Raw genomic sequence first — 25401 nt, forward strand, 5'->3', positions numbered from 1 at the left:
GTCCCTGTGGCTGTTGTAACCATGCCCTCAGAGTCCACAGGAAAGCCTTTGGCTGCCTAAAGCAATTTCACACTTGGAACAGATCTCAGAATTACTGTACATGTATTATGCATTTCCAGCAATGCCTCAATGAAAAATTCAGAAATCATTTCACATAGCAATGAAATGAAGTCCCCTGGGTGAGTCAATTGCTTGTTTGACTTTTAAGTAGACTGTATGTCTTTGAAGGTTCATTCTTTTACAGGTCTTCAGTGCTACCATCTAGTGTAAATAATGCTGAAATCACTGTTGTTCTGTGTATGGAACTGTGATTGAGATTGAGCTCCTGTGCTCAGTTTGATGTGGTCAGCTGAGGGTACAGGAGGTTCCTGTGTTCACTGGGGACCTGTTAGTTTGTCACTGTAAAATGAGGCTACAGCTTAATGGCTAGTACCTTGTTACACTTTTCTTTGGTTACTGAAGAATGGCTAAACTCCAGTTTTGCAAGAGGGTAAACCAAAATGCCACAGTGCAGATGTTTTGATAAAATTCTCCAAGTATAAATCCTCTTCCCAAAAGCAAATCAGCACCTTCTGCCTTAAGCTTTCTTTTTTTTTTTTTTTTCTTAGCCTGCTAATATCTCTTTCCATCCATTGATAAGTAACAGGGAGAAAATTTCACTGGACAGAAAAAGGACAATATGCAAAACTCGGCTGTTAAATTTTAGCAGTTTTACTTGTAGATGAAAGTAGGCATTCAGGTATCCAGATTCTCTCCTGAACAGGTGACAAAAAGTAGCTGTGAGTTTAAAAGCAGATTATAAGAGCCCTGCACTGTTTATTTCATACACAACTTGGAAAGAGCAGAGTTTGCTGGCTGCTTTGGTGTTGTTGGGGCTTTTTGTCTGGCTGCCTTCAGAAGTTAGATTGTTTGCAGAAAGCAAGGGACCTCTACAAACCTTTTTGTAATTCTAGATCTGAACTACCCAGAAATCAACAGAGGGCTGAGCACAGGATGCTGAGCCAGAGTTAATATTGTTTTTCTTCAGTTTGACAGTAGCAGTCACTAGAGCAGACTTTAATTTCAGTGCCAAGATTAAGACACCTTTGTGGCTGCTTTGTGTATTTCACATCTTCACTTCTACATCTCTGTTTGGAATCAGTAACAGCTGTTAGTGTTCTGCAAGCACAAAAAACAAGTTTGGGGAGTTTAAATTTTGGCATTCAGAATAAATCAGTGTTTGAAATGTCACCCATGCAATGTTTCACGTTACCTGTCTGTAAAAGTGATGATGTGCCACCACTCTCTTCTAAAGTATATTGGTATTTTTTGAAACATTTTAACATGTAAAACATCATAAAGGTGCTAATTACAAAATAGGCTTGAAATCAGAAGCACTTATTGTTGTCAAATGTAGTTTATCCTGCTCTTCAGTGCTAGACAAGTTAAATTGGGAAAACATGTTTCCAAAATGCAGTTCACTACTTCTATGTTTTTCTGTTTTTACAAAAGACAATACTATAGTATTTTCATTTTCTGCTCTTATTTCTCCAGGCAACAATCTTTGTTCCACATTTTAGCTGCATATTCCATATATAATACGGTAAGCTGTGTTCCTTCACACTTAAATCTGGTTTCTCTAAATGTGCTGTAAGATAACTTGCATTTCTTTCTTCCTAAAAAGACCAATAAACATTTCAGAGACCTTTGGAAGTACATAGAAAAAAAATTATTTGCTGACATATTTTGAGCTGAAATTAAAGCATCTGAATTATGAGTTTTATTGGACAGACTGAACTATTGCTTACAATCTGTAATAAGAATAATGAATTTGTGTTGTGCTGGAGTGTTATGTGACTGATATTTCCCCCATTATATTATCTGCCTCCCTGTCATTTGAATGATGGGGAGGAAATTACTGCAGAAATATGTATGTTGGAGTCCACAGGTGTATTTCACAATCTGAAAGGTTTTAAAAATTTGGAATTAGTTTTAAAGGTTGCCTCTTCTTTACATAAGTGCTTGGTCTTGGCTGCAGTCCTGAATGGGATTTATTAGAGTGGGGTTTCCAGACTGTATCATAAGGGTTAGAAGCTTATGGATTTGGTAATGTCTTTTGGCTGCATGCTAAAAATAGAAAAAGAAATGCCTTCATATCCACATTTGACTGTGGTTTAACTGTCCCCATTCTTTGGACCCATTCTGAGCATTTCTGTGCATCTTCCATTTCATATCCATCAGCAACTCCCCAGAAGTCAGTATAAAATATGTTAACTTTAGAAGAGGAAAGAGAAATTAAAGCATGCACTTGAATTAAATACTGGTTTGTTTGGATTTTTTTTTTTAAGTTCTAGGAAATATTACCTTTCTGTCTGACCTTTTCTACCTCGTATAAAATATTGGACTGGTATTTTCAAGTTGCATTAATAATTATGTTTAAAATCAGTCATCAAAGTGTAATGAAAATATTATAGTGAACTTTTTATTTTGCACTTTTGTTGTTGTATTTTTTCTCTTAGTGTGTAGCAGTTCTTATGCTTTGTTTTTATCTCTAGAACAAAGTTGTGCTAAGAACTTGTAAACACAAAAAAACTTACTCTACAATTAAGTAATTGTCCTTACAAATACTTCATTGATGGGGTTATCTTTGCAGCTGAATGATAGTGACAGCTGGTTCCTGCCATAAAATTCAAAATTAATAGCAGAGGAAGTACTCTAATTCAGTTTTGGAACAATAAATTTTTTCTTTGGATTTATTACAGTTGCTTGCTATTGGGCTGCTAAACTTGAGCAAGTTTATATTTACAGGTCGCTGTTGAAAAATCCTGTGTTTATCAGATGATACCCTGACTGTGAACAAGAACAAAGCCAGATACTCTCACCCTCCATAAAACCCCCCAAATTACAACTAAATGAGAAATGCATCCATTGGACAAAAAGATGATACAGTAACTTGAAAATATTAGTACTGATCAAGGGTTTTGTTCATCAGTAGTGAGTTCTAATGAGCAATCAATACTTCCAGGTTACTTTTCATTTGGAGGATTGTGCATCATCCCTTCTATCTACCAATATTTTTAATGTTTAAATATGAAGTGTGTTTGGTGGGAAGCTCTGCCATCAGGACAGGCATCATCTTTCCTCCACTAACTCAAGGAAAAGCTAAAAGCTCATAGCTATGAGGCTTTTGTTTCCAGCATTTTAATATTTCCACTGTATGATTTTCAGGAAGTTGGATACTGTCAGGGAATGAGCCAGATCACAGCTTTGCTCCTGATGTTCATGAATGAAGAAGATGCCTTCTGGGCCTTGGTGAAACTTCTGTCTGGTCCAAAGCACGCTATGCATGGTATGGAGTTTCCTGTCAGTGTGTTTAGGTTTCAGCCTGTCCTAGTTAAGCTGTAAATTATTTGAAAATGAGACTGTTCTGTTCTCATTGGTCAAAAATAAAACATAATGAGAGCTTTATACTTGGGGGAGGTATTGGATGTTACTGGAGCTCGCATCCATAAGAGAGAGTAATGGTTTTTATATGTGATATCTTTCAAATAGTTCTTAATGAAAATCAGATGGTTTCCTCTTCTCCTGTTCTCTCAGGGAATGTAACCAATTGAAAACTGGTTATGTAGATATCTATATAGTAATAAAATAGTAGTGGAAGCCTAATACAGAATGTGTTAAGCAATATTGCAGCTGTGCTATCGTTTGGCAGGACAGGAATCTACAGTAAAAAATGGACTTGTGTCTAGGCATGAACTTCAGGCTTCTCAGTTTTATCTCCACCTCACACAGAATTTCCTGCCCTCATGGTATTGTTGCTCTTGTGTTATTGGTGGTTCTCTTTCCATGCCAGATTTAGTATGATCTATGCATATTCCATGGCTATTGGTATGGAACCAGTCCAGGAATTCCAAAACATTTGTGATGTTACAGTTCTGGTGATTCAAAAAAGCTGTGGATCTTGGAAGCCTGCAAAATTAAATGTCACCCAGAACTTGGGCTTTTTAGCAAATTTCCAACAAGCTCTAGCTGCTTTTACCTGCTGAAGAATTTCTCATTCTGTGATATCTTCCTTCCCAGGCTTTTCATTGTTCCTGGATGTTCTCCAAAACACCCAAAACAAAGGGATAGTTTGTTACTTTGCTGTTTACAGTTCTGCAAAGCTATGGATTCAGGGGAAGAAAAAAGTGTGATCTGATGTCAATGTCATAAGTAAAATTTTGAGTTCGTCAAATGTCAAAAGATTTTCTTGGAGCTTTACACAATGATAATACAGGCTAAAAGCATCTTACAAAAAAAAAATCTATAGATTTCATAGTAATCCAAACCTGTGTAACTGCAGCCATTTAGAATATTGAGCTCCTCAAAGCTCACAGAAAATTCTTACTTTGGGGGGAAGTAAGTCAAAATCAGGTCCTTATTTACCAAATCATGTGCATGATAAACAAGAGGATAAACACAGGCAGATGAGTTGCTCGAGATGTTGCAGACCTCCCTCCTTCCCTCCTTTATTCCTGTCACACACCTTTCAAGTGATGGCAGAGGGAAGGAGGGAGCTTTGAGTAGCCCAAGGCTTGGTGAGCTTCCCCACAGAGCATAGGAACCATTGTGTCACAGCTTTATTATACACACTGAAACTGTTTTGGAGTGCCTGTTAGGCAAGTTTGCATTTATAGAGGTTGATAAAACTTTAATTATAACTCATATGTTCCCAATTTATCATTTATTAAATGTTGCCAGCTAGTCTAAGATTCTGCCTTCAGCAGGTTGGGCTACATAATCTCCAGAAGTCTTGTCCAACCTGGATTTCCTGTGATTCCTTGAATTTATCTGTTTTAAATGTCACTGTGCATCTGTAAATATCACAGTAGATTCTGGAAAGGAAACTTTAAATGGGAAAGGAAACTTTAAACTCAGGAAACTGACTTAACTGATGTCATATTACAGTTTGCACTTTCTATGTTCTTCTTTGTGGAAAGTAGCTTAAAGCACTGTCTTTAAAGCTTAAAGAATTTCAATTCCAAATTGCCAATATCCATGAAGAAAAACTTTTATAGTTGCACTTGATGCCACTGACCATCAGATAGTTCTCTGAAATGGATATCTGCCTATGGAAATCATGGGGGTGGGCTAAGAAATTCAATTAGAATCATATTGGCAAGATTAAGGTGGTTAAAAGCTCCTCCCCACAGACAAGGTTTTTCATGTTTTTTTTTTTTTTCAATTTTACCTGTGATACAACAACCTGGAATACTTTTTGGGTGCAGCCCATTAGCCAGACTAATTTCTAGTATAAAACTACTTGAAATGAAGAGATGGATTTGGCCTCTCTGGTATTTCATATTCATATTCCATATGAAATATTCCATATTTCGTCATGGAAGATGTAAAGTCTCTAGATGATAAAATACATACATCTGACACTGAAAATGATCTGCTTTTTTTGGAAGCTCTTTCCATTGATCTTTCTGTAGTCTTAAAAATTCAGGATAATGAGTTGGTATATGTAAATGTAAAAGAGCAACCTTTCTTGGAAAAAGAACCTTTATTGTTATTGTTGATGGCTAATTAGCTTTGATGTAGTCACTGTTTACAGTAAGAAAAAAACCAAATGCCTTGCCTGTGTTATTGAAATTTCCTAATATGCAACCTGACATTTAAGTATTGTAGAATTTGCATTTGTTTCTATGAAATACTAAACTTATGTGAATCTGAGGTTTTAAGTCTTGTGTCGTAGTGACTGTGCACTGAATTGCACAATTGGAACTAGAAAGACTTTGCTTTTTGGTTTGGGACTTCAGTCACTTATTTTTTTTAAGTTGCATGACTGCTATGGATCTGTACTTGTTCTTCCAGTTTTCATACTGCTTAAAATATATTGGAGTTTTTTATAAATTTAACTCTGCTGATACCTCAGCTGGAAAGCAGTATTAGAGTTTTCCATGTGTAATCACTAAAGCAATTAGATGGGTTTTTAATGCCCTTTGTTCAGTTGTGTGAGCTCACAGTCTTTAGTGATAGGCTATAATTATGATATTTGGCTTGTAGAATATCCCTCTTGTCTTTTTAATGGTCTTTTCCTCAATGCAGACATTTCTAGTAGATACCTATGCTCTTTACCCTTCTGTCATTGATTTTCTGGGCTATAATTTCAATTTTAGTGGGTGAGGGTTGTGATTCTTTGTTTTGGTTTTCTTTTAAAGAATAATTGTAAATGTGGTTTCCACATGATCTTATATTGGTTTGACTAATGTAGGACTGATGGATCTGTTGTCATTTGTCATTCTGATGTAATATTTGTCATTAAGGGAATGTATTGATTGTAGCTATTTAGGCAGGAGTATGTGCATATGTGTATAGAGACATCAAAATATTGTTATGAATATCTGTTCAGATCCAGTGCTCTTATAGAAGGATGATATTCTTGGAGCCTTAATGACTTTCTTTATGTCATTTTATAGTACAAACACCTGTTAAGTGGCCATCTTCTTTTCTTAGGTTTTTTTATTCCTGGTTTTCCAAAACTGATGAGGTTTCAGGAACATCATGACAAAATATTGAAGAAATTTTTGTCCAAACTTAAGCAGCATTTGGTAAGTATTTATTTCACTATGCAAGCCTTGCAAATTTACAGCTTTCTACCTTTGTTTCAGTTCAGGTGAGCCCACTAGATCAAGCCTCCGTAAAAAATGTCAAGCTTTAAGAGGCAGAAGTGCTGTTGTTTTCATTATAGGCAAAGTTGTGTTGCATCTTGACAAAGTTATGATAAAATTGGATCCTAATGATTAATTTGGGTGTCTATCTCACTTTGGACCTCTGAGTTAAGGACAATGTGTGGTTCTTCTATTTGGCCTTGTGTGAGCTTCTGATGCTAGAACATTTTATCAGAGGCTTTTTGTATGTTGAGCTTGTGGTTGGTTCATCTATGGACAGAGTTGACTTTAGGACCAACCAGTTTAAATTTCCATTTAAAAAATAACCTTCATAAGAAGTGTTAATGGTCCATTTAAAATACTTCTATTTTCATGAAGCTACATGTCGAGTTTTATCTCTTTTAATGCTTTTAAATAGAAAATAACATGCCTTTTCTTAAATATTGGCTAACTATTTAATATTTATTCTAAGATGTAAATTATTTTTCTAATGGGAGAAAAATGCCCTTTCAGTAGGTATCAAGAATTTGGTTTTACAGTACATTGGTACTGCCAGAATCCATCTCCAGTTCTTAAAAAGTAGTGTAAAAGATGCTCACTTGCAGCAGCATCATTTTCCTCATCTCTTCCTGTGAGTGTGTCACTAAAATGAGCCAATGTTAGCTCCTCAAAGACAAAAGTAAAGCCTGCACACAAACCAAAGGGATTTGGCCCGTTGTTTATTCAGTGTTTGTATACCTAAGTTCTAAAATTTGGTGCTTAATTTTTGGCAAAGCTGAATCTGGCTAGCATAGAGTATGATTTTATCCAACAATTAAAATTCAGGATTCGTTAACTTTCCAGCTTTTACTTTGGCTTTTCTGCTTGCTGTGTAAAGGACTTTGAAGAGCTCCATGAAGCTGCAGAAAAGCTTCGGCAATCTTTGGATGGGTGTCATACCTGATGGATTATCTGTGCTCTAGGGGAAATCAGGCCCCTTAATCAAGAAATAAAATTCCTTATCAGCCTGCATCCTGTTTGAGGCCCACTGGTCAAAGAATTTGGTTCTTTTCCAATAATTTCTGGTGGATATGTATTTTTGTAAGGACGTCCTTTCAGTCTCGGGCATGAATTGTCAGCCTTGCTACAAAGAAATGAAAGACTTTATGGACCCAGTGCCTAAACTTGGGTTACTCCAGAATACTGATTTATTTTCTTCAGAGAGGATTTTATCCTCTGCTACCTCTGTCCCAAAAACATGATAAAAGTCTAGGATGTATTAATACTTTAGCACCCCTAAGTGCGTGTTTTTCAGGTGGTGAAATTAATGAAGAAAAGCTATAAAAACCAGAATTTGCCTCTGTTGGATTGAAGTAACAGTGTCTTATATAGTTAAATTAATTATTTATAGTGACTATTGAGTACATTAGCCTCAAGGGGAAAATGTTTTTTTCATGAAGAGTGCAAGGCATTACTTGGATTTTTGAAAGTATTTTTTCAAATTCTGTGTTGTTTGCAGGACTCCCAGGATATGCCCACCAGCTTTTACACAACCAAGTGGTTTTTTCAGTGTTTTCTTGATCGTGTGAGTATGTTTTTCTTTCTGTTGCTGTTGTTAATTGTGACTTGGGGCAGACTGTTTTCACAGCATTGCCTGATTCTGTCATTGCAGACTCCCTTTACATTAAGCCTCAGGATATGGGATATCTACATACTTGAAGGAGAGAGGATTCTCACTGCTATGTCTTACACAATTCTGAAACTGCACAGAAGTAAGAAAGAAATCTGTCAAACCTTTGAAACCTAAACAGAGGTTCAGCTAGTTTTGTTCTCATTTTGTGTAGTTTGACCTTAATGTGTAAAAATCTTAGTTTCCCACGTGCCTTATGCTGCTTCTCACAGATATTTTTCAGTCCTTATGCAGAAAAAGTTAAAAATCTTTGCTTTATAATTGTGTGTGTGTTGTGGGTTGATCTTGGCTGGATCCTGGTGCCCACCAAGCTGCTCTATCCCTCTCCTCTTCAGCAGGACTGAGGGAAGGGGAAAACATGATGGATTTTTCCAGATACCAGGGCAGCTGTGGGGAAAATTAACTCCATCTTAGCTGGGCCTAATGCAGTGTGATTGTAAAAAAGAAGTATTTGTTAGAGTAAGAAAGTTATTTGGACTTGAAGTCAGTTGTATTGCTGGCTAAACAGTGGGGAAAAGTGTGATAGTTTCATGGTCTGGAAATGGCTTCTTTAGCCACAGGATTTAAATTAATCAGAAAACACAAAAAGAATCAAGACTAAATGCCACTAAATGCTGAAAATCTACCAGCAAATACCTCAGCAACGAGGAATCACCAGTCTGTGTCACTTTATACCACTGTTTGTCCAAGAATGTAATTAAAATCCAGAATTTTTTTTTTTAGTCTGCCTGGGTGACCTTCTCTTTCATCTCTTGACTTTGGGTGAAGTAAAATTTGAGATTTTGAACAGAACTGTCTAAAGCATCTGTGCCTGGTTCCCCAAAGTGACTTGGCATCCTAAGTTTCAAGGACCCAAAAAGCTTTTGAGGGTGGATAGTGGCTTCTAAATAGATTTGAGCATTCCTAAGGATGATACCTTGTAGCTCTACTTGGAGACACTCCTCCTTAGCCCATAAAATCAATGTTTTAATTTCCTTGCTAGTTTATTCTTCTTGAACTGTGGTGATGTTACCTCACTGTCTCACTGGGGTGTACTCATTAGTTTGTTCAAAAACAACTTTGAAAAATGGAACAGGTTACCTTCTACATTATTGCACTTGAGACAGGTAAACATTTAGAGGCAAATCATTAGGCTCAACATTTTGGTTTCTCTTCTTCATTTGCAAATAGATATCTACTTGATTTAATTTTGTTTTTATTCACCACTCATTTAATGGGAAGACCTGAGGAAAAAGACTCAGTGTGAATTTGCTTGCTAAGCAAGTACACAGCAACTTCCTCCATGATCAAACACTGAGAGACCTTAAAGGCAGCAGAGGAGATGAGAGGGCTGGCAGGGAAGTTGGCAGAAGACAGATTCTGATTTGTTTTCCAGTTTCTTGGCTACCCTCAAAAACATGGATGGTATAGGTATTCAGTCAGTGTCATTGTGGAATACATGCCAAGAGCATTTTTATTACAGCACCAAACCAGTTTTTTTATGGTTTCCATATTGAAATTACACATCTGAAACTTTTGATGACATACAAATGATGAAAAAAGAGACTTAGGTATGCAGTTACAGCCTTGCAATCCACATGGCCTTACAGCTGTGTTAAAAGGGAAACAAAAATAACCTGATAATTGTAAAATTACTTTCAAACTATGACCTGAATTTTCAGAGAGCCTGAAGCAATGGTTCTGAAGTGTGAACTGCCATCATTATTTCATTGGGAGTTAATTCAGTTGTGAGTGAGGGTGCTGTAAATAGGGATTTTTAAAATGTTTATCTGCTTTTCAGAGCTCCTAATAGGAGAGATGATGTCTGTTGTACAGATCCACAGCAGTGGTTGTAAGTTGAGGATGCAGGCTGACAAATAAAGGCCTGAAGCTGTTGGACATGAGAAGGCTGAAGGAGGGTGACTTGCAGTTAGTTTTCTGAAGGTGCCCCTTTATGAAAAGCAGTCCTAAGTAAAGAATAATGTGTAGAAAGGATTTCCATGGTGACTTGCAAGTGAATTTCTCATGTATTTTTAGATTTCTAGTTGTAGAAATCTGTTATTTGCCTAATTACCAAGTGGTTTTCATTCTACTTTGAAAACAAAAGCACCTCATGACTAAAGTACATTTTTGAGTGTTCATTATCAAGATGTCTTAATGTATAATGTAATATTTTCTCCTTATATAGAGCATCTGATGAAATTACAAATGGAAGAGCTTGTAGAATTTCTGCAGGAGTCTTTAGCCAAGGATTTCTTCTATGAAGATGACTTTGTAATAGAGCAGCTCCAAAATTCTATAACAGAATTGAAACGAGCAAAGCTGGATTTACCAGTAGCTGGTAAGAAACTTGCAAATATGCAGAGCTAGATATTTGGAGTTATTCACACATTGGTAATTTCTTAAATGTTAATTAATGCTGTTGAAAACTGTGCAAATATTTTCCTCTTCATCACTGCATAGATTTGGGGAGTTTTTACCCAAAAATATTTTACAGTGTAAAATCACCACTTTTCCTTTCATGAATTTTCCTCTTCCTTTGGTGATTTGTTTACTGCTTTTAAGGTAATGGCAAAGCACTGTGGGAAAATACCATATTCTGGTAATTTTATTAACTTGAATTTATAAAACCTTTCAGATAGAGGCTCTAATATCAAGGTTTCAAAGTGTCTGAAACACTACCTTGTCAGAGAATCCAGACTGTTTTGTAGATTGATTCGATGTGGACCAAACTTCAGGTCAAATAGCTTCTTCTGTTTGTTAAACCCAGATTTTTAAATTTTTGCAAGTGATGGACTTGCTGGGTGTTTAATGGAATAGTTTTCATTATTTCTTTTTAGCCTTTGTGCTTTTTGGTTGCAGATAAGAGATGGTTGTTTCATGTGACCTTACTTATGAAATGTATAGGATTTCTTCAAGATTCTGTTCTTTTTTCTATCCCTATCTCCATAGTTTTTAATTAGAATTTTTCTTGTGATTACTCAGAGTCCTTTTACTTTATCCTTGCTAATTGTAGAAAAGCATGTGAGAAAATGTTTTTTAAAAAATTACAAACATGGCAGAATTTACCTTGAAGTAACTTTATTAAGTTGCTGTGGTTAGCTTTCAGAAGTTAAGAAGTGTCAGAATAAAGGTTGCCTGTGTAGCCTTGTTGTGATAATTTGTTCTTTCATTAATGAACTTAATTTTTCTGTTTCTGTTGACTTTATTTATTGCATGTAGTATTGGGCTGTATCAGATCTCATCACAGGTAAATACCTGTTTTACCTGGTTCTTCAGAATTGTTCTATGGAGTACAAACACTTTCTGTGTATTTGTTTCTTATTTTGCTTCTTCTCAGAGTTCCCATTTCTCTTGCTCTCTGTTCCTGCATTTTGCCTTGTTCCTGAGTTTCTGTACAATCTGTCCAGCAGAATTTCTTCCACCCACAGCAGGTCTAAGTCTACTTTCTGCCCTTTTCATCTGTTGCTTCCCCTTTCAGCATTCCTGTTCTACCATGTCTCCATCCTTTTCCCCAAGCTGAGTTTCAGTTTTGACTTTCTCTTCAGAAGAAGAAGTTGCTCTGTCCCTACACTTCAGCCAGGTGCTGTCTCAGGTGTCTTGTGCAGTGGGTGACAAATCTGAGCAGCTGTGTCCTTCAGCATCAGTGCCACACCACCATGTTACAAGGAGATTGATCACAGGAGTCCTGTCTCTTCAGTCCTAAATACAGAGTTCTCCATGGTTATGTTTGAACAGTGAGGGGTTATCCCAACAGCTTCACTTGTCTGTAGACACATAGATTTTTTTATGGATGTGGTAAAGTAAATGTCATCAGTGAAAAGTTCCACATGAAACTGTGGTAGGGGAAGAATTGGGAAAGATTTTTGTAGTTTGCTACTTGATGGAGTTAGTGTATCTTACAGCTTAGAAAATCACATGCATGTCAGTCATATTGAGATTTTCTGTGGAAAATACAGAATTTCCTGGAAATTTTCTTGATGCAGAAGGCACAAAATCTGTTCCTAACTTGTTTATTTTAAGGCCTTTGTTTTGGTAGAACATAAAATGTCTTCAAGTGAAAGTTTGAGAATACTCTGCATTTTCACAGAAAATTCAAGGAGGATTTAGGTGACATAAGTGTCACCCCCCTTGTGGCAGAAAATGTGAGACTCACTTGAGTCTTCTTGTGGATACCAACAGCAAGGAATGGTGACTGTGTCTTCTTCCTGAGACACTCTGGCAGTGGGATGCAAGTTGTTTGGTTTCACACATGCACACTTAGGTGTAACTTCTGATACAGTGAGCTGACAGCATGCTAAGTGTTTTGGGCCACGTTGGTTCTTAATTTTGGTAGCTAAAGAAAAATCAGTAACAAAATGTTTTTTGTGTGTTGTTTTTTTTCCCCCTGAACATGAATGAGAAGGTTTAATTTTAAAACAGGAAGAGCAAAGCCAAAGTGAAGTGTATGTTGGTGCTGGAATTGAGCTTTTTCCTTTTTGATTTCAGATTAACTTGGGCAAGCTTTTCTGTGTGGTATGTTTTTGCTAGGGGTGGAAGGGAACATTATTTAACCTTTCACAGACTAAAAATAAGATGCCTTTAGCCTAACCCTTGGGAATCTAGCTGATTTGTCTGCTGTTATTACTTGAGTGAGGCTGCCTCATTTGTTCTTGGTATGAATTTCATAAGCCTTTGGTTTTATTTTTTAAAGTTTTCTGCACTCTCCTAATTTTGGTTTTATTGATCACTGTCTACAAGCGTATTCTTTTTCAGGTTTGAACATTCTCTAAACATTCAGCTGTGCTTATGTGTTGTTGATAAGATACCAGGTGCCCTCTTCAGCTGGGCAGAGGAGAGAAAACAGATTTCTGGATCAATATAAGGACAGGGAGAGAGCACTCAGCAATTGCCATCATGGGGAGAAGAGACTTGACTTGAGGAAATTAACTGAATTTATTATCAATTAAATCAGAGTAGGATAGTGAGAAGTAAAACCTTAATAAAAACCTTCCCCCACTCTTCCCTTCTTTGTGGGTTCAACTTAACTCTAATTTTTTTTCCACCTCCTCCTTCCCAGCAGCACAGGGGGCAGGGAATTAGGGCTGTGGTCAGTTTATCATACATTGTTTCTGCTGCTTCTTTCTCCCAAGGTGAGGGCTCCTCACACTCTTCCCTTTCTCCAGGGTGGGTCCCTCCCACAGGCTGCCAAAACCTGGCCATGGAACCTCCATGCAAATGTCCGTCTGGCTCTACTCTCTTTACTACCTTGAATTTCACTGTTTTTCTTCTAATTTAATCTAAAACATATGAAACTATTAGAGGTGATACAGCCACAAAAAACACCAGCCTGCTCATTTAAGTATTCACTGTAGCCTGAGAAAATAATGTTTTAGTTTTCTCATCTGAAATCAAAGCACTGCTTCCTATCTTGTACTTTTTTTTTTTTTTTTTACACTGAGCAAAAATTACACCTTTAAGAGCTAAAGTAAAAATGCATGTTAGGATCAAGAAAAAAAAAATCCTGCAGTTGCATCAGTATCAGTCATCCAGGAATAGCAGTGAGCTAATTAAGCTCAGTGGAATTTTCCATCTGGCATCCTTTGTTAGCCTGTATAGATTTTCCTGCCCTAGTAGGGTAAGCTGCAGTAGGATATTAAAAGAGGTAATAACTTTTGTGTTACTTTAAAGTGGATGTCTATTTATGTCTGATGTAGCTTTCTATGGCTCACTTCCTCCATGGCTTCTCTCACTGAATTAAGGAGCTCCTTGTTCCCTTCAGAGCAGAGAAGGAAGGGACTTGTTTAATATTTTCTCTCCAACAAAGCCCTTAAAATGCTCAGCCAGAAGAGATGGATGTTCAGGGGATCTTGCTAATTTTGGGTGTCAGTGATTGGCACTGTTTTTACCATGGCTGTTTTGCATAAAGAAGGCCATGGACTTTTCTTCCTTTCTCTGCTCATTTCCAGTTGAGTGCTGACCAGTGCAGGGTAGCCCATAGCAACTCCCACCTCCAGAGGGTGGTTTGGAGCTCCAGTGCTTTTCCTACAACCCAAGGTGGGCATCCCTCTATTCCCATGGCTCTGGAGAGAGGGGGCTGTGTGCTAAGCACACCTCTGACTGGGGAGCTGGGGTTTTTGAGACCTTGGAGAAAGGAGGCTGTGACAGCTGTACATAAAAACTGTCCTTGAAGGTACTTCTCTGACCCAGCCTCAAAAAGAAGAAAAGGCATTTGGTATTTTCTGGATTGCCTGGAATTTGATGAAGGATGTCCACACCATGGATGGTTCTTGAAGAGCCTAAATCTGTGTGACTTTACATATTTTCCTGGAGTCAAATCCAATGTAAATTCAACAATCTCTTCCTTAATTCAAGGATGATGTTAAGACCATTAAGGAGAAAAATCTTCTTGGTATACACCATTGGTTTCCAAAATTCCTCAATGCAAATTCTTTCCTTGTCTGTTATTTAAAACAGCAGCTAAATTCTGTAAATGCTCACAAGATATGGATAGAATTTCTAGCTTCACTGTAATTTTTTCCTGTAGGACTACATGAATAATGCAATGCTTAATAAACAATATTTATATATGGATAGATTTTTATAGTGTCTGACTTTAATAAACAGAAGTGCTTACCAGTGAAAATTCCATATTAAAAATATGTTGCTGAAAATAGTTTATTAATCCAGTGTTTTGTAAACAAGACAGCCAGGCCCATTTTCAAGGTGTGAAGCCCCTCAGGTCTGTTCTTGAGACAGTTTCTCACCTGTGTTTTAATATAAGGGTCCTGAAAAGGGTGGGCAGGGGGCTCCTGTGTTGGTTTTTTATGACTGAAAGTTTAATAGACTTTGCAGCAGCTGAAGGCCTTAAATCAAAGAAAAAGGTCTTGTACCTTAATTTTAAAGCAGTATCAGCAAATTTGGAATCTGCCTCTGTCCTTGTGATTAACACCAGCTTTAAATTGCAGTTTTTATAGTTTTTCCAATCTTTTCTGTATTCGGGGAGAACTAACAAAGTTTGAATCTTGCATTCGCCATAAATTTTAAAATGTTTATCTGCTATTTATATTTGAAGTTATTAAATTTATTATCAGTATTTTTATTCAATGATCTATTTTACACAGTCATCAGTCATAGTGCAGAAATGTATACTACCTGAGTAATTATCAAATAATGTCTGCTCTCTGCTGTTAATGAGCCTTCTGCTAGCCAAAGCAATAGAAATATGTAAATCAGCTTGACTTTCCTGTTTCTGATGGTGTCTTTCTTTTGGTTGTGTTTTGTTTCAGAGGAATTTTGGAGTTTTCTCTTGTACTTCAAGAATACACAAGTAGCTATTTCAGACAATGCACTTCATGCTTTAATAAACTAAACTATTTTTTTCTGCCTTGTTTCTTGTGTGATGCAACTACTTTACAATACTATGAACTAAAATAATATGTGGAGTTATACTAATACAGTTAGTATATATCCTTAGCAGTTTTAGACTTTGACTTTGCATCATTTTTAAATCTTTACTGTTTCAAACTTGCATGATCTTTAAACACATGATCCAAACAGTTGTGTTGTCATTGTTCACATTGCTGTTTAAAACTGACTTTTCAAGGATGTATATTTTCTGGAAGAAATGTGGAATTAGGAATGTGAAGCTGTGGTTAATTTTAGAAATTTCTTTTTTGCAAGGGCACCTTACAGATGTGCAGCTGATCACCTGCATCTTCTGGCTAATAACCAAATCTGTTAAGATTTCTGTTGTTTATCTGAATGCAGATGTTTATAAAATAAGTTTTCCTTACTGTCAGTACCATAAAAGTGACACAGCTGCAAGAGAGGCAAACAGTGCTTTTAGTTCTCCCTTCAAGTTGTCCAGTAGTATTTCATTTAGCAACTCCTTTGCCAGTGATGGCATATAAGGGAAGGAGGAGCAGAGGTTGACTTTCAGACAGCAGCTAGAGCTTCTAGTGCAGGCACTAAAGTTTCTTTAAAATTCTCTTGGTCTTGTAAACTGAAGAAGATGGGATGTCACTGGTCGAAAATAAACACAAAATTTCAAGTTGTCGTTTTAAGAGGGTTTTTTTAATGACTATTACTATCCTTGAAAATTGTGTTAGAACAGTCAAAGTGCATGTATTCTGGTGCTGAAATTAAGGACTAGACTGTTATTCACCAGAGAGAGCACTTAAAGCACTTTACTCCAATTATATGTCTGCTACTCGATGCACGAGGCTGTTAGTGCCTCCTGAAGCAATTATCTGTAAAAGTCTTGTAGTGGAGATCGACTTCCACTGGGTGGTGGCCAAGGCTTGTTTGAGCAGGAGGAAGTAAAGAGAGACAAACTTTCTGTAATATGGCTTGTCTTTCTTTTGGGGAACGGTCAGATCTGCTCATATTTGCTTTGCTCCTTTTCATGTCAGGGAATATGTTTGCCAGCAACAAATAAGCACCTGATTGTTCTTGTTTTGCTTAAGTTGTCTCCCTCTACTTCCATTGCTCTCCTTCCTCACCCATTTTTCACCATATTTCCTTTGTTGTTTGCCTACTTTATGCTGTATTGCATAGAAGTCAACTAAATCACTATCTCTTTTTTAAAGGAAAACCAGAAAATCTATAGCTCCTGCTCTGTAAACTCTGATACAAGCTATTTTAGTGCTTGTTTTTGGGAAAAGCCAGTAACTGAGCTGTCTAGAAACCTGCTCTGTTGAAGGAAGAAAGGAGAGAAAGATGAAAGTAGAGACATCCATATATCACAGGAATACTGGCAACTTGGGAAGAATCTCCTTGCCCAGATTGCTTCAGAGGACAAAGGGACATTTTGATTATTGTACAGGTCAAAACAGTCACAGCTGAAAGAGACAGCTTTGTCTTTAACTTCTGGTTTTAAAATGCTTTCAGTTCTTGTACGTAAACATCACAGATTGTGCAGAAAAGCACTTGTCCCAAAAGTACTTCTTGTAGAATTCGGCAGTTTCTCCATTTCTCAGTCAGACAGATATGTCCAGACAGTGAATTAACTCAGATCTTGGATCAGCAGCACAAATAGACACTCAATTGCATTTCCTTTAAAACATCCAACTAAAATTTCTTCCTGCTCAAATCTGAGGAGTTTGAATGGTGAGTGTATTGAAGTAGTACAGGAGATGGTTGAGAGCTGTGTGTGAGGTTTTAGGCAGATTTGGAGTGGAAAAATGTTAGATAAAAGAAATGGGACTTGAAGAAATTGGTGCTTTTGCATGCTTGTCTGGCGAGCTGTTTGTGTACCTCTTCAGGTAGAGATGTTTGTTGTGACTTGGTTTCTTTTGTTTGCTTTTGCATTATGGGTTTTTTTTTTTTTATCCTCAGCTTTTTGCTTTTATTACCTTTTTTCTTTCTTTCTTGCTAGCATGCAGCATCATGGGTTTCTTGTTGTTACTGCTGATCGTGTACTGCTTAAAGCATTCCCAAACACATTTGGCATGCTCTTTGTGCATTTGAAGAGTGTCCCATTGTAGTCATGTGCATGACTTGGTTATCCTCTACTTGTTTATTTTGTGAACTTTTTTGGAACTTCAGGAGTTTTTATTTGTTTGGGTGGTTTTTTTTAAGTTCTCATTTCACTGGAAGGGACAACTCTGTGTGTGTGTGGGTATTTATAGATGATCTGTACACTTGAATTAGAATTAAGTAGCCATTTTGCAGTTTCAAAAAATTTCCTTTAGAAGATGACTGGTTTGTAAGATGTCTTTTTGCTGCAACATCATAGATCCTTACACAATTCCTTTCCTCCCAGTGCTTTTTATGGCTGGAGGTGATCAGTGGAGCACCTTTGAACCAGAACAAGTCCTGTTCTGGTAGCCTTGACTCCTGAGTTGGTACCTCCAGCAATGTGGCCTTGCTTAGTTCCACAGGCAGATGTGGGTGACTGGGCAACCAGTGCCCCTTGTTGGCGTCCAACGTCAAGTTAAAACAAGTTTTGTGGAAGTCCTGTGGATGAGGTTTAACCTGTATTTCTTCTTTTCCCCATTGAGCCTTCTTCCACACATTCTCATTGTTCTGTGTTTTGTTTTCCCTGACAGCACTGAGCTCTGGTGTTACCAGCCTATAAACACAGGATTGTGCTGTTAAAATGCAGAGGTTTTCTTCTAAATGAAATTTTCTCTTGCAACACTTTCCTTGTTACTCAGGATGCAAATTAATGTTGCATTCTAACAATTCCACTACAGACATGGCAAGATTTCTCTGACAATCATTTTACAGCTGTGATTCATGTTACAGGATACATCATCTAGACCATGCAGCCCACATATGCCTGCTTGTAGGGGGTTCCTTTACCCTGAAATGAGAAGGAAAGGTGACACAAAGCAGCCTTGATAGAATTCAATAAAAATGTCTGCAGTATTCTCACTTGGGTTATTAGAGCTTAATGGTGATTAGGAAACCTTAAGTGTGTGAAATTAAAAACCAAAACCTCACACAAACCCCACTTCTATAGTGCAACCTAGTATATTTAAAGGATCTCCTATTGCTCTGTAGACATTTCTTAGAGTAAAAGCTGGGAGAAAATAAATCAGTTCATGCTTTTGATGACCCTGGGCAAATGAAGGAAGCATTGCAGCTACCATAGGAACTGGTCTTCAGGTTTTTATATATCTGACTAGAATATTTTAACTTAATGTGTGAAAGAAAGTAAACACTTTTTCTAAAACATGTCTTCTATACAAGGACAGAAATTAAATAATTTAGTGATGCTGCAGAGCCATTTTCTTGTGCTATTCCATAACTACTTTGGATCTTCTGGAGACTGTAAATGGATTAGCAGCCCATAAAGATTAGTTCTGTATGATTTAGATGGCAGGGTTTTGGTATGTATTTTGCATGTACCGAAGTATTGTTTCTTAATGCAGACTTCATGGTATTTGTACATTTCAGATTAGTAAGACTGAAAGCACTGCAGTCTATGGTTTAAGTATCAGGAATATTTATTATATACAAAATTCACTTTTATTTAGGAGACAAGATCTTCAGCTTTGCCTAATGGTGTATTTGAGGATGCAGATGGAATTAAATGATACAAATACCTCTTGCCAAACAGAAGCAAGTTCAGAAAGTGAACTCCTATTCATAAAGACTAAAGGACAATTTTGGAGAGGCTGGTGCAGCAGTCAGTGTATTGCAGAGCTGTTACATCACCTCTTTTACAGCATCCATGCAACTCTTTCCTTTGTCCCCTCATCTGTTCTTCCAGTGGAGGAACACTCCCTTGCTGGGGGATGCAGGTCTGAGAGCCCTGTTCTAGATTTTATTTGGGAATAGTGGCGGCCCATATGGAAAGAGACCAAACATCAGACTTGGAATTGCAAGAGCAACTCACTGGAGCCTAGTGCTGAGGCCTGGCCCCACTGTGTTTGCTGTATGTGAAGTGAGGTTTCTGAAGTTATTTCTGAAGCAAAGGGTAGGTTTTAGGTTTCCATATGACCTTTGGCCCTTACAAAATAAAATCAAGAAAACACTAGTTTAATTGTTTGGCAAATCTAGGCTGTTTCTATTAAGTTGATTTATTTAGTTATCTTGTGGTGATGGCACCATTGTCTTTTTCTCTGCTGTCCTCCTGCAATGGCCTGGCTGGCTCAAACTCAGAGTTTTCCTTTTGTTTATATAGCAACTGATCTGTGCTGGTAGTTTGTTAGCTGTTATAACAAATAACAGTCACCTTGGCTGCTGGCTTTCCTCAGTGTATCTGTATCATGAACCACTCATCAAAGATTGAGCTCCTGCTCCTGCCTGTATAAATGAACATAGCTCACTTGTAACTACAGCCCTTGTCAGGGAGAGACAGGTGTGTGTATTCACTCCTGTGAACCCTTATAGACAAACAAAAAGAATTTAAATTACAAATAGCTAGAAAGTGAGGCGCTAACTCTCTGATCTCTGATGGGAGGAGATTCTACAGTCCTTGCCTTAGGAAGAAGCAGGGATTAGACAAAATTATTTTGCCAACAACCATTTTATAGAATTTATTTTGCATAGCATTTAAGCAAGGGTAGCCATTTCTTTTTTCCTCCTTACAACAGAGCTTCTTTTTATAAATTGATAGACAGTGAATAGGACTTGTTTGGTAATGCTGACTTTAAAACTTCGGGTTTTGTTTTTTGTTTTTTTGGTTTTTTTTTAAATGCTGAACATCAAATGAATTAAATCTAGATTAATACATTTAATGAGAAGTGCATGACCTTTTCTTCTTCTAATAGGAAAGTAATGGATTACACAATTGAATAAGTTATATGCAAGTAGATATGATAAAATACTTTTGCTGTGATTATGGAGGGCGTTGACTGTTAAGGAGAAGGATTGCAATAGAAAATTTGATGTGAATTGTTCTGTGAGCAGCATTGAGCCATGAAATACTTCTTCATTGTTTCTGTGTGTCACTGTGGGTTGCTCTGAGTCCCCACATTGTTGATGTTTACCACTGGCTGTTGCAATGTGTTGAGCTCCAGTCTGGGAGAAGTTTCCATTTGTGTCCTTGTTCTGTAAATGATGTCCTTGTGTCCTGCAAAACCCGCCCATGGAACACTCAATTTAAACCATGACGTAGCCAGTGTTGATGTCAGCTGCTCCAGTTATTCTGTATTGATAGAAAGCTGAACTGAAAAAAGATTCTGTGCATAGAGCCTTTTACTGGAGGTTTTTCATACTCAGGATGAAATTTCTAGGCAGGAAAGGATCCAGGAGGAACAAGGTCTTAATTGTGTAGGTGTTAATGAGGAGGTCCACCCAAAAACTTAAGGGAGAGACAGTTCAAAGATGTCATCTGAGAACTTTGTGCATGTGAGGGAGGAGCTGATGGTGTGGCTTGCTAGAGGTGAACATTAAAGGATGAATGAATGGAAAACAATCAAATAGGAATGTGATATTGGGAAGGATTTTTAAAGTGGACAAAGTATTTTGCTTAATGTAACAATGTGAGGAGGGTTCCATACAGAGTTGGTACTGTAACCAACATGCCATCTAGGAAAATGGGTTTTTTTCAGCAGTGTTGAGATAGAGCAAAAGCTTGGTGAGATTGCATCAGCTTAACGGGTTGGGATAAGAGGCTAAAGAAAATCTGTGTTTGATGTCAGTGTACAGAAGAACCTTTGAGGTGTTCAGAAAAATGGTGACCCAGAGGGAGGTCCAGTTAATTTCTACCTATTTGTGCTTGCATGACAAACAGATCAAAGAAGGCTTCTGCACAATTGTGAATTTATGTTGTTCCTGTTCTTGTTTTAGGTAAAGAAGATGAATTTCCAAAGAAGCCACTGGGGCAGATTCCATCAGGACCTCTGCCTCCTGTGCTTAACTCCACTCCAATGCTTAATGGACAGAACAGTACTGGTACACAAGCAGCAAGACAAAGGACAGAGAGAAGACCATCCACAGAAGAAGAACCAGAAAGTTCACCAAATGACCGAGAAAGAATTAATTCTGTGGAAAAGAAACCTTCATTAAAACAGCAAAGGATTCGACCAGTAGAGACACAAAACAGTTTGCCTAAGAATGAGGTGGACACCAGAAAAAAGCCTCAGCCAGCAGAGCAAGACAACTCAAGTCTATACAATAATGCAGCTGCTAATCAGAATTCTAATGCTACTTCCAATACAAGAAGGGAATTTGTACCTAAGTGGAATAAACCGTCTGATATCAAAATAATGGAAAAGACAATGAAACTCACTGCAGAGGTGAAAGGGAGGCCAGCAAACCATTCTGGTTTGGGCCCACCACCAAGTCCTGGAGAAATGCAGCCTTTGAATGTAAAGCAAAAGGTGAGGGTTTTGGATGCTGACGAAGGTAAGCGAGGGTCTAATGCATCTCAGTATGACAATGTTTCAGAGGATGAAACTGAGGATGAGAATGTTGTTGAAGAGATGCTTGAGAGAGCTCATCCACAAAGTCCTAGGCATGTAGCATTTTCTAATAGTCCAAGAAAGCAAACAGAAAAAATACCAGCTCCATTAAAAATACCCAATAATTACACCTTCACTTCACAACCCAGATCTCCAAAATATGCATCTCAGTCTGATGGTCCATCTCATGGAATGAATGTAAAGCAGCCACTGCCCGGTTATAGTAATCCCCCTACTTACTATGGGAATTCTCCAAAGCATGTTTCCAGTATAGGCAATACAAGTTCTGCACCTCTGCATTACCACGGGAATCGACCCAGCCCCTCTGGAAGGCCATATGCTCCTTTGATGTCAGTAGATTATTCCCCAAATAAACTGCAGATGAATTCCTATCCTGCCAGTCGCCAAAATGCTCTTCCACCAGCCCCTGCTCAGACAGAAGTCTCTCCTGTTGATGCATACACCAGCAACTCGAGGTCCTCCCCAGGTGTCAAGTTCATAATCCCTCCAGCAGATTATTTACCAGAGGAGAGAAAGTGGCCGGACGCCGCCTACGTCTACAGACACGAACCCTACAGGCAGCCCTGGAGCCAAGACCTGAACAAAGGCCACTTGGATAATTTCCAGAAGTACCAGCATTTTCAGCCAACACCTTTACAAGACCGCAGTCTTCCTGCTGTTTCTGTGGATAGTCCAGTGAGATACAGGACTTCCCCGACCTTGGAAGAGAATGGTTCCCCACAGTACCAATATGCAAACCCACCAGCTCAAGCCCAGCACTATCGGAACAGAACTGATGGATTGTCTATGCACGAGTCTGTGCTTCTTTGAGAATCTGGCTGTGCTTAGTAAAATGGCAAGAACCAAAACCAGTGAACAGTACTGTGTTAGTAGTAGTCCTCCTCAGTTCTCTGAAATTTGGATGGTTCGTGTGAGTTCAAAAATAACGACACTATTTCAGAGATGTTTCAGACTTTGGTTGAAAGCTGGTGGAGTTCTTGGACTTGCATGGAAGCTACTGGAAGTGATCTAATGCACATAGACATAGCAATAAGCTCATATACATCATGTGGTTCATGCTGTCGTTGCTCCTTACATTCTAAATAACTCGTGTTACAATCCTTCTGCCTAAAACCTGTAACACACTGAAAAGTTTTGACTGACATTGTTAATGCACTGTACAGATATGTGCGTGTGTGCGCCTGTGTGAGTGTGCACTTACAGTACACAAACTCATATGGAAGAGAGCTAAAGAGTTTAAATTTAAATGCATTTAACTTTGGGCAAAGCTTGTGAAGTACTTTTATTTCATATTAATTTTTCTTTGTAATTTATTTGAGAAACCATTCTTTTTGAATGGCAATTTCTGTCATTTTTATACAGCTGCCTCAGCATCCCAGTATCTGTTCTGGTCAGGAGAGATGCTTTGGGATTATTAATTTAATCATATGTGAGAGTTAATTTCCTCTCCTTTGACTACTGTTTGTCATTTTCCTCAGCAGGAAGGAGCAGGCAGGAAAAAGCAGATAGCCAAAAATGTCTCTCTGATCTGGCTTAAATGGTGCTTAAATTCAGGGCAGTGTATAGAAGTTTTTTAAGTGCATCAGAAATGGAGAATTTGTACCTTCTCACCCAAATCTACTTTCAGAATGTCGTTCTATATGCAAAAGACTGGAGCACAGTGAGGCTAATGCCAGATACAGAAATGGTGCTGCACCCTTCACTTTTTGCCATGCTGTGCTGTCAGACTCAAACTGGTTGCAGGGCCAAATCTCACAGATATCAGAGGATTGCACAGCTCGTTGACACCTCTGTGAAGTGCACAAAGGAATTTGAGCTTTGCTCCAAGCTTGACATTCCCCAAGCTGTGTGAGTATCAGTGTCTCTTGTCGAGTGGATTTTGTTGTGTTTTGCCCTTTTTCCCCCCAAATTGCCGGTGGGTTCCTGTCTGTGGTGGGGCGTGTGCTGCTGTGCTGTTGGGCTCGCACTGCACGGTGTTCTACACTAAAAGGACCCTGACTGTTAACAGGAAACTTAAACTCCTGCTGATGTAAGTAATTCTAGTTAGTCTTTGCAGCCTTTTCTACTTCATGCTTTCCTTTCTGTTTTGACTGTGAATTGGGAGTGGAATAAAAAGCAGGTGAAGAGGCACATGTAGGATGGAGTCCTGCGAGCTGCAGGACACACTGACCTCTCCCCAGGAGCTGAGGCAGAGGAGGGTCTCACCAGGAGAGGCCCTTGGAGTGCTGAACAGAGAGATTTCTCTCATACTGAAGTACTAAACATTGGTATCAACACCAGTTTGGAAGGTTGTCCTGTTCCCTTTTGTTTTGTAAGGTTTGTTAACTGAAAACATAGAAATGGATATTTTTTTTTTCCTTTAAAGAATGAGCTTTAGTGCCTATTATTGCTGCAGGTTGGCTCTGTAAGTTTTAAGGTACAGAAGTAAAACAATTTTTACAAATGGAAGTAACATTTACTTAGTATGTTTCCAAACTTTTTTTTTGTGTATATAACGTGTCTGATGTAATTTTTAATAACTGGGCAATTTTATATTTTAAAAATTGCAAACTGCAGCGAAGTAACTGTAGCCAAGCACTACACTGAAATCTTGAACTAAAATTGTGAAGATAAATATGACTTGGGCTTACTTTAGTTCTGATTGCTTACAGCAGCTTAGAAATGTATGTATATAATATTATGACTAAGTGTAATAATCTCAGTGTTTAATGATGGTTCTGTAATTCATAATGAAGCTGTACAATTTATTTGTGCAAACAACTTGAGGCTCCAAAATATGTATCAGCATTAGTAAATACTGTAGATTTTTATATATAAAATATATACACACTATTTTCTTATTTCATCTGCAACAGTTTTATAACTGTGTACCCTATTTTGATGTGACTGTATTTTTAACATGTTAAAATAATAATAATTAAGCTTATGTTGTTTTGTCTTTCTTCTTAATTATTTGATTAGCTCCAGACTGGACTTTAGCTATTCTCAGCACAAATAATTGCTTTTCATAAATGAATCATGTGTATATATATGATGTATCCTATTTAATTTGTACATGTTTATTTTTAGACTAAGCAATGTGGATAAAATCTATATAGTCCTTTTGCATTATTGCAGAAGTGGCAAGACTATTGATTATAGCTTATTACACTGCTAAACCTTAGCCTGTCATTTGCAAAAGCTAGGAGCATAAACTGTGATCATTATTTTCTGGTTTTGTTCTAATAATCTTACCCAATACCACTTTAAAAGAGAATTGTTG

General features: G+C 37.7%; 1 protein-coding gene across 3 annotated transcripts in view; it reads left to right on the forward strand.

The window, feature by feature from the left end:
* The window catches only part of USP6NL (USP6 N-terminal like), a 111697-nt gene extending 86633 nt beyond the window's left edge, over positions 1-25064 (forward strand). For 2 of the 3 annotated variants that reach the window (XM_041413427.1, XM_041413426.1), the window contains 7 exons: positions 1534-1582; positions 3208-3328; positions 6478-6572; positions 8131-8196; positions 8284-8383; positions 10469-10621; positions 21505-25064. In XM_041413427.1, coding sequence (XP_041269361.1) covers positions 1534-1582; positions 3208-3328; positions 6478-6572; positions 8131-8196; positions 8284-8383; positions 10469-10621; positions 21505-22949 — 2029 coding nt within the window. In that variant the 3' untranslated portion in view covers positions 22950-25064. Of the gene's footprint in view, positions 1-1533; positions 1583-3207; positions 3329-6477; positions 6573-8130; positions 8197-8283; positions 8384-10468; positions 10622-15548; positions 15595-17963; positions 18044-21504 lie in introns of all 3 variants that reach the window. The other variant, XM_041413428.1, reaches the window with a different exon arrangement.
* Positions 25065-25401: the final 337 nt, after the last annotated feature.

This window comes from Onychostruthus taczanowskii, unplaced genomic scaffold (assembly GCF_017590055.1).
Source record: "Onychostruthus taczanowskii isolate IOZ18803 unplaced genomic scaffold, ASM1759005v1 scaffold41, whole genome shotgun sequence".
Taxonomy (NCBI): Eukaryota; Metazoa; Chordata; class Aves; order Passeriformes; family Passeridae; genus Onychostruthus; species Onychostruthus taczanowskii.